A 9,617-nucleotide genomic window follows, 5' to 3' on the forward strand; every position below is an offset into this window, starting at 1 on the left:
TAGATGCATGAAACCCGCAGATGTTTATATCGAATATTTACTTATTTTTAGCAGTTGTCTGTGGAAATACTATAAGGGGATTCACTCTTTAAACCACTGCCTAAATCGGTGTGCATATTTAATGAAACTCAAATGACATTCTAGCACCGCTCTTTTGGGGGGAATAAATTAGCGTGTTCGAAAAGCGAAACCTGAAAGCAATGTGTGTAAGCGCGCCATATGCGAATCAGCTTAACCGGCTTAACCGCCATGGACGCTTTCCTCATGTTGACTGCGATCCCTTTTGTACTTTGAGGAGCACAACACGCTTAATTAACAAAAATTTCCTATCTGGTACTATGTTTTATGCTTCTTTAAATCCTACACGGTCTTCGAAGAACGACGGCTCACTCTCCCAACGCAATGAGAGGGGAAGTAAAACGTATATATAATATGTAGCATCTGTATATGTAGAATTTTTCGTGGATGTTAAATAATGTAGCTGAAAAACTGACAAGGGCAGTTTAAGTGACATGACTGTTGCGAAACAGAGCAGCTAACCGCACGTTTGTACATTCGATTTTTTTTTTTTTCGATCCTAGTTGGGTACTCCAATTAGAATTCGTGGAATTTAGTAGTAAATACTGACAGCAAGTTAGCTATGGTTATGCTTTCAGTTAAGTCGTCCTTTCTGTATGTGTGCATTCACGCACGATGCGCGTCTGCGTGACGCCATGCGTGCATTTGTGCAAGACGCCATTCCTTCTTTCCTATTGCGACGTGCATCAAGTCTGCTAAATGTGTAGTACAGTTACTGGGCCACCACGTTCTCCGCGCAAAGCGTCTCATAGTGACTCGTGCGAGACAATCACACAGCGCGCGACAGGAAGCACTTCCGGCTCTTGCATCTCATGGTTAGTCTTTCTTTATCTCTGTTTCTCTGTTTTACATTAATTCATTTCTTTCTTTTTTTAACTAAAGATGGAGGCGGAAACGGACAGGGTTACGATGCAAGTGCTGGAGCGTGGCGGTACTAGAAAGAAAGAAAGAAAGAAAGAAAGAAAGAAAGAAAGAAAGAAAGAAAGAAAGAAAGAAAGAAAGAAAGAAAGAAAGAAAGAAAGAAAGAAAGAAAGAAAGAAAGAAAGAAAGAAAGAAAGAAAGTGGACGATGTGTCGACAGTGACGTTTCCGTTCCACCGCATCAGCTAAATGGAAAGAAGTGTACGCGCCATTCGCAAGCAGCGAATGCGACCGGACTTTGTGCCGTCGTGCGTACCCGCAGTAGATAGTCCATCCGCGATCCTTCTAATTAAAATGCACGTGGCGACCAGCGTTTGTGGGAGGTGTGTGTGCTGGGGGATGGGGGTTGGGGTTAGATTAGTACTTTACAAGAAAACAATTATCGGTACCGGTCCACTGATACCGAACGATGTGTTTTTTCTCGGCGATGTTGCACTCATCTGACCACCAGTTTCGTGCAGTACACCGAAAAATTCATGAGCCGTTTTACTCTGTCAGTACGGATGACCAGCGAAGCTGCGTAGCACACGTCACAGTGGCGACACAGAATTTTGACGAAACGTAGAGAAAAATCGCTGAAAGTCCCTTTTAAATTTAGCGTATATGCTCACTTCAACCTCGATTTGCGTGGGCCAGAAGTGCAGTTCGCAGCTTCTTTATTTATTCATTTAGATATTTGTTTACTTACTTATCCACTCGCTAATTTGCGTATTTATTTATGGCGTGCCGCGTGCGCTTGGCATTTCGTGCACGATCTTGAGGAGCCATTCGAGCAGCATTATTCACTTATTTATGTTTTTTTTTTTTGCCCGCGGACAACATTCTTAGTGGACCAGTGGTGAGTAGTGAGATTTTCCCAACTCCTGTGCCACATACTTGCCAAGGCCTTTCTGCTGAGGTCGTCACTGTTCGCGCAGTTACGAATGTTCTAGTTATATACAGATTCGATGCAAAAAAAAAAAAAAAAAAAACGGACTCTGCTTTAGAAAACGAGGAACGGTAACTGTAGGGAACCTCTGCAACTGACATAACCAGGGTAGCACCGCTTCCCTGCTGTTGAGGGGCGATTATTGGAAAAGAATCGTCCTAAAAAATTAGCCACGGATCGTTTATAGTATATATGGCTAGGAGCAGGCAATAATTAGTCGCGGTTCATTAGCCATAGTTGAGAAATCATTCATCAGCCCTTAGGTGTGTCGCAATGCAAAAGCAAACAGTTGCAGAAGCAAGCTTCTCCGCACAAAGCCTATTATTACGGAGAAGCCAGCTTTGCGGAACGCTCTGCCACTTGCAAACGCACGCGCGCAGGAACAAGTCGTGATGGGGCGCATCAAGAATATGGCACGCAGAAACTTCTCCTTTTAGGGGCGAAGCTCCTTAAAGCGGCACCCATTCGTCCCTCGTAGTGCGTAACCAGTCGTAACGCTAGTACCATATCTTGACCTCCAAGGTGGTGCCGGTGGGAGATTTCTCCTGTGCGTTGTTGAACAATAAAAAATTCGCAGCGTGCGCGTTAACTAAAAGAGCAGCCATTGGCATGTTCCAGTAGGAAACGTTAGTAGAAGTAGAAGTGTAAGTGTTAGCTAAAAGCCGACTTCTTCTGTCTCTCATTCCCATTAGCAGCCATTGCTTACCTCCAAGGTAGTGCCTGGTGAGATTTCTCCTGTGCGTGATTAAACAATAAAAATTTTGTTCAAAACGCCGTTGATTGATGAAATAAACCAACGAAAGACGCCAGATGTTTTCCAAAAGCAAAACGAAAAGACGCCAGATGTTTCTAAAGCAAAACGAAAAGACGCCAGCTGCTTAACGAAAGACGCCAGGTGTTTTCTAAAGCAATGCTTTTCTAAACAATGAAAATTCACAGCGTACATGTAAAATTAAAGTGAGCTGCAAGTCGTCATAACTCTAATCGAACCTTTAGTATAAACGCGCCCGATCTCACGTCGGTGATGATATACTGGGCAGAATTCACGTAAGATTCACGGTTTACCGATGAACCTCCGCAGCTTCGCCCACTCATCATCATTCACTCCGTGGATATGCTGTGATTTTTTTCTTCTTATTCTTCTGAAAAGAAAGAAAGAAAGATGTTTTTAGGCACAAATGGAGCCACGAATGGAAAGCAGGGCTGCACCATCGAATCATTCGATGGTACATACACCAAACAGAAACAATGAAGTCCAGTAATGTCGCTTCATTTTTCGAAAACAAGATTGCCGTTACTTTCGTGGCAGGATGTCTATTGCTAGAACAAAAAAAGAAGCCCAAGCTTTCTTTAGTGAACTCGCCAAAAGCCTATAAGCGCCGACGCGTCTGTGTGACGTCATGGAGCTGTTATTGCGACCGATGGAAATGTTCGCGAGTCGGAACAGTTACGCCGCGACAGGGAGGAAAGAGACAAGGCCGTCTGACAACGATGCGTCAGTTAAGTCTTCACGTTTTTTTTTTTTTATTATTATTATTACACCACGCGGGCGCTCGCTTCCGACCCACTTCTGAGCGTGCGTAATCGTGATCAGGAATGAACACTTCTTACCCGCGGAGTGCCTATAAAGGAGGCGGGGGCGGTTCACATCCGCCATAGACAAGCTCTGGCCTCGCAAGGACAAGTATACATGCAAACAAGCACGCGTTCGAATTGCCGGCAAACGAATGATAGGGAACGTTCAAAACAACGCCTAATTTATCGTCGCTTCCTAGGACTATAGATTTCACTGTTCCCGATTCATTATACCCTTGAGCGACGGAGAATGTCTGCCGTCCAGAACTATATATGTTCAGTGCAATTTTATCGCTAAATTCTTACATTTTTATTAGCGTGCCAAATTTCGTTCCGATTCGTGTTAATCATCAATTCATTCACCGCATGTGCCTTTTAATCAGGGGCGTAGCCACAAATGTTTTTCGGGGGGGGGGGGGGGGTTCAACCATACTTTATGTATGTTCGTGCGTGCGTTTGTATGTGTGCGTGCATACAGGGTGTTTCAAGAAATGTGTCCAACCTTCTCAAAAAATCAGGAAAATGCGATATTTGATTGCTGCCTTCAGAATTGGTTTTTCTGTAGTGGCAGGGATTTTAAGATGGTTAAAGAAATTATTAGGGAGTGTAATTAAAAAGTTAAACTAATTAACTTTTTAATTAGCGGAGTTAGATGGTTGTGTCAAATGAGAGAATTGAAGTCCTTAATGTCAGAAACCCAACCCAACTTTGAGATTTCGAAAACGTGGCATCTAGTAACAATTACGAAGTAATGAAATTCAACCAAATTCAATGGCGAAACCTAAACAGAAACATGGAAGAACGCCACTGCCATATTCTTCTGAGACGTCCAAAATAAGTGAATGACTTTTTCTGTAGCGCTAGGCATCTTAAGATGGTTAGAGACATGACTTGAGACAGTAATTAAGAAAGTTAAATTAATTAACTTTTTAATTAGTGGAGTTAGGTGACTGTGTCAAATTGGGAAATTGAAGTTCTTAGTGCCAGAACCCATCCCAACATTGAGATTTCGAAAAAGCGGCCTCTAGTAATAATTATGAAGTAATGAAATTCAACCGAATTCGATGGCTTTCGCTGTTGAAAGCCGTTGCATTTGGTTGAATGTCATTACGCCACAACAATTACTAGAGGACGCTTTTTCGAAAACTCAAAGCTCGGATGGGTTCCTCGCATGAAGAACTTCAATTCTCCCATTTGACACAATCACCTAACTCGACTAATTAAAAAGTTAATGTAACTTTCTCAATTACTGTCCTAAATGATGTCCTTAAATACCTTAAGATTCCTGCCCCTACAGAAAGAGCAATTCTGAAAGCCCCGAGCAAATATCGCATTTTCCTGATTTTTTTTTAGAAGGTTGGACACATTTCTTGAAACACCCTGTATATGCGCAAGCAAAATTGCAAATTGAAAAATTCCGGGGGTGGGGGGGTTGTTAAACCACTCTCCCCTAGGCTACGCCCCTGCTTTTAATTATATTTTAACTATTCAATCATGGGGATATCTACCAACACCTACACGACGGTGCGGGTAATTTAAGTATATAGCCTACTTAAATGATCGGAAGCAGCGTACAGTTACGAGCAATGTGAGGTGCAGCACCCGATTTAGCTTTTTACAAAACTATCACCCGCGGCCTATGTATTGCAATATGGCACATTTATAGTGCAAAGCAAGTAGATTAATTTTTATGCTAAACAATACATCGAACATATTAATGCGGCTCAAGCGATTTCATTCGATCGTTACGAACCCGTGTTACTAGTGTAAAACGTTAAATTGGACTTTACTGCCTTATCAGCTTATCATCTTCACACAAATTTCGCAACGCCATTCTATCTTTGTCCACACGGTTCAATAAAACACCTTAGGTCGTTGTTTGCCCCCTTGGTCCCATTCTTAAGTTGCCGACACGGGCAAGCTCTGTCCGCATGGTTCAATAAACGGCGTTATCTCGTTGTTTGCCTGCTTCGTCCCAAGTTTTAGTTGGCGACGTGGGCAGGCCATATACGAAGCCAACCTACGTATATACGCAACATCTCACTTCCCCGATGTATTGCTACCCATATATTGGCCATTAGGGGGGGGGGGGCGAAGGTTCATCGCAGCGGCCCCTCCCCTACTAAGTCAATGTATAGGGCAGATTTTGCGCCCCCCCCCCCTCTTAGGTGACTAGAAGGGTCAATGTACGGGCCAGATTTTGCGGGCCCCCCTCTTAGGTGATTAGGGGGGCGCCCCCCCCCCCCTGCCCCCCCCCTGTGCGCACGCCTATGGGTCTCTGAACTTTTTCAAGGACGAACCAAGGAAAGCTTGAGGTGCTTTATGAACGATGTAGACTAAAATAGAAAAAAAGCGGGGAGCGCAAATTGAAGAAAATAAATTGAATTACTTCGACACCCTTAGCAGAAACGACGTATGCGCTTTTCAGATACGCATCTGTAAAAGTCGATATTTAATAAGACTGAAGAGGCGAACGTATATGTTGCAGTGACGTAGACAGAAATTTGTTTCGGGCGAGGGGGCACGTGCCTGATGTGCCACCCCCTGGCAACGCCACCGATAAGCTGTCAGCCTGGCGATTGTTCCATGGACTATAGCATACGGGACTGTGAATTTAGGAGTGCACGTTACTCATGTGTGACCCACGGGAGACGACAGCTCTGGTGTCAGTTTGTGCAGCCGTCCGATGACAACGAATTAAATGCACACGAGAAGGTCGTATATATAACTCGAAATTATTTATATAGCATGTCCACAACGCGGCGACTTACTTTGACTCGTTCAGATGCTGAACTTCATTAATTGTTGACTGTGCATTGCTTTAGTTGCAGGAGGAACTTGGTTGAAGGCAGCCGTAGGGCAAACACTTCGGAGTTCAAACACTTCAGAGTTTGCATTGCCTCGCTGGCAGCGAGGTTGTCAGCAATGGGAACTCCGCAATAGGCAGCGGTTGCTGAGCCTAGCGCAGTCCAATGATAAAGGATATTCGCACAGTCTGCAAGTTGGTAGATAGAAATGTTTGTGAACGTGGAAACTGGGTGGTGGAAACCAACCACCTATAGAAGAGCGTCGAGAAAGCGCGGCACCATTTAGCCCGAATAAAACAAAACAAAACAAAAAAAAAACACCGTTTAGAAGGCCGGATTATAGTCATCCCCGATGATTTGCGATCACTGTACAATCGCAATATGCGGCTTTTTTTTTTTTTTGCATAGTAACGGCACAAATTTTGATATGGTCAGTGATATTTACTGCCTTTATAAGTGGACTGCGCTGTGACCCAATATGGCGAAGCTCTATAGCTTTGCTGTAGGAATGGTTCGAACGAGACTAGTTCATATCACACAACAGCAGCTGGTTATAAAGGATTGCACCAGCAGTCACACGTCACACGACAAGGTTTCACAAGCTGCCGAAAAACCTCGAGGAGAAGTCGAAGTTCGACGGCGGAGGAGGAACTGGAGGAGGCGTCTCGGGGATGTGGATGCCCTCGGTCTCCAGAAGCCTAAGCCGAACCTCCATGTCCAACAGAATACCCATGTCTCCACGCGCTTCGATGCTGCTCGCGGTGTTGCCTAGTAGGACGTCCAGCCCATCCAGCCACCGGTTGAACACCTTCGCGTTGGGAGCCACCAGATTGAGCGGCTGGCCATCGCCACAGACCACAACTGAAAAAGCCAGGTCTACGATCTGCCTGGCTGCCTTGCGCGCGTGAGGGCAAGACGCGCCAGTGTTGATCGCTTCGATGTCCGATACCAAGATGCTCTCGCACAGTTCCTCGATGTCGACGTCCTCACAGGTGGCGTTGCAGTCGCCGTAGTGAATGGCCTTTAAGTTGCGTGAAAGCTTGACGAAAACGTAACCGTCCTTGATGCGGTTCCCCTTGGCTCCGAACTTTTGGAACCTGGCTCCATTGCAGAGAACGTTGATACGGTTCTCGTTCACTAAGGAGACGATTTCGGCGCGGAAGGAATCCCTCAGCTGGTTCACGGCTCGAGACTGTCTCTCGGACGCTTTGCGTTCGTCGTTCTCTCGCTGCAGTTGTTTGAGGATTTCCGAGTAAGGCAGGGACGAGAGCGTCGTGCGGAAGCCGTTGATGTCCAGGCAGTGGGGATTGAGCCTGAGCGCCCGCACAATCTGCTCGTTCACAATGCCAAAGACCTTGCGGATGCTCGCCTTCGACGCCTTCATTTCGCGCCACGTCTTGAACACGAGTAGCATGCACACGCTGAACACTTCCTCGAAGAAGCATTCGTGGGAGAAGTACATGAGCATGAACGTGCCGTCGTCGCCAGCCGGCTGGCCGACCCTGAACACGCGGCACAAGAGCTCGGTCAGCAGGATGCTGCTCTCGACCAAGGGGCACATGTGCTCGGACGAGCTGAACAGATTCTCCTGAATCGCCGTGGTAAAGCTCAAGTTGTACTTGTCGGCGAAGTACAAGAGGTTCTCTATGGCAAGTCTACCCGCCGGCTTCGCGAAGTCATTCAGCGGAACACTCACGTCCTCGAGTCCCATGGCGGTGTGGTGGATCGACAGGCGTCGTTTGCAGTCCAGCTGCTTATACCTGGCGTCGTCCGACTTCAAACCGCTCTGCGCGAGCTTCAAGAGAATGTCGACCTTGCCATTCAGAGCTAGGTCTTCGGTGTCGACGCTGGCATTCCGTAGTCGCTCGTACAAGCCGAGCATCTGGGCTTGAAAGACGTGTAGCGCGTGCGCCAACTCCGCATCGACTTGTCCGTAGTTCTTCAGCCTCGTCCACACGACGCTCTTTATTTTCCAGTTACTGATGGCGTTCTTAAGGGCGTCCCTGTTACCAGGGTTGCCTTGAGCGAAGAGAGCGTTCAATAGCATGACGCAGTTCCTCATGACCACCACTGAACCTTCCTGCATCAACAACGCATACCGCTCCCAGGGCATGCCCATGAAAACAGTTTCATACGCAGACGGGTTACTCGTTACCACACATTCCAGCGCGCTGAGGAAAACTTCCACGTTATTCCAATCTGTTCCGTTGGCACAGTTCGTCTCCTTTAGTATCCTGCTCAAGCACTTGTTCGACAGTATCTCCCACGTTATCAGGCTCTGATCGATCAAACCCTGAAGGCACTGAATAGCTCGGCAAAGCAGATTCCCTTTGTACACGCCCACTTCGATCCAGTTCACAATGCTCCTGTGGCCGTCGCGGGCGATGAACATGACGGCTGAATCGGGATCCGCAGCCAGGATCAGCAGCGCCTGCAAAGCTTCCGCTTTCTCGTCCGGTGTGCCGGAGCTGAGCTTCTCGACGACCTCGTTCTTGTTCATCGGCATCCGGACCAGTTGGAGCATGTCGCCGTTTCTGATGTCCTGCCTGTTGGTGTCGAAGACGTACACTTCGCTGCCGTCGTACTTGATCGCGTAGAGGTCGGGGTCGGCAATGCCTACGTCATGGCACACGTCCTCGACGATGGTAGACAGTGGCAGATCTAGATCAAGATCGAGCAGCAGATCTCCACGGGGTGTCTTGACGCCGACCTTCGCCCGCCTCCCGGGGGCGGCTGGCTTCGCGGCAGAAGCCATCGAAAACAGCGAGACGCGCCTAATCGGCGTGACACTACGCTGTCATATACTCATCTCGGGCAGCGCCGATTATCCATCCCCCCACGCGGCGTGGACTTCGTTCTGACGCTCCTATCGGGGCCGAGCTTCCTTATCGGCAGCGCGCCGAGGTTTCGCCACAGCATCGGCCGCTCGTTCTAACGTCAGCGACGCCAGCGAAGCGCGGAGAATATCGCTTGTATCGGTGTCGGAGCCGACGTAGTAGAATCATTCGGCACGGCGCGTTCCAGTGCGCTTACAAGCGCGATCACGTGTGCCTTTGCAGTCATGGACCACTGCGTACACCTCCGACGGCGCGCGCTGCGAGGCGCGCAACGCACAACACGGAATTCCGTAGCAGCTGTCGCTCGACGAGCACGTTTAGCGGCCGCTGCACCACGTTCCCGGCGAGGCCACGGCATCGGGCGTCCGGTGTGTTCGATGGCAACGTCGAACGATGGGCCGCCAGCAGCGCCTGTGCTGGGACCTCTGAGACAACACCGCGCAACGGCAGCAGAAGGAAAGTTGCGCCGCTG

General features: G+C 47.8%; 1 protein-coding gene across 1 annotated transcript; it reads right to left on the bottom strand.

The window, feature by feature from the left end:
- Positions 1 to 6,215: 6,215 nt before the first annotated feature.
- LOC119396196 (engulfment and cell motility protein 2) lies at positions 6,216 to 9,617 on the bottom strand. Its single transcript, XM_037663295.2, has one exon. It carries the CDS (start codon positions 9,061 to 9,063, stop codon positions 6,904 to 6,906), a length of 2,160 nt encoding a protein of 719 aa, XP_037519223.1. The 5' UTR covers positions 9,064 to 9,617; the 3' UTR covers positions 6,216 to 6,903.

This window comes from Rhipicephalus sanguineus, chromosome 6, assembly GCF_013339695.2.
Source record: "Rhipicephalus sanguineus isolate Rsan-2018 chromosome 6, BIME_Rsan_1.4, whole genome shotgun sequence".
In the NCBI taxonomy this organism is placed as follows: Eukaryota; Metazoa; Arthropoda; class Arachnida; order Ixodida; family Ixodidae; genus Rhipicephalus; species Rhipicephalus sanguineus.

Bases quoted from the DNA above. Each gene is read 5' to 3' on its own strand.
- LOC119396196 (XM_037663295.2), bottom strand. From the start codon at position 9,063: ATGGCTTCTGCCGCGAAGCCAGCCGCCCCCGGGAGGCGGGCGAAGGTC.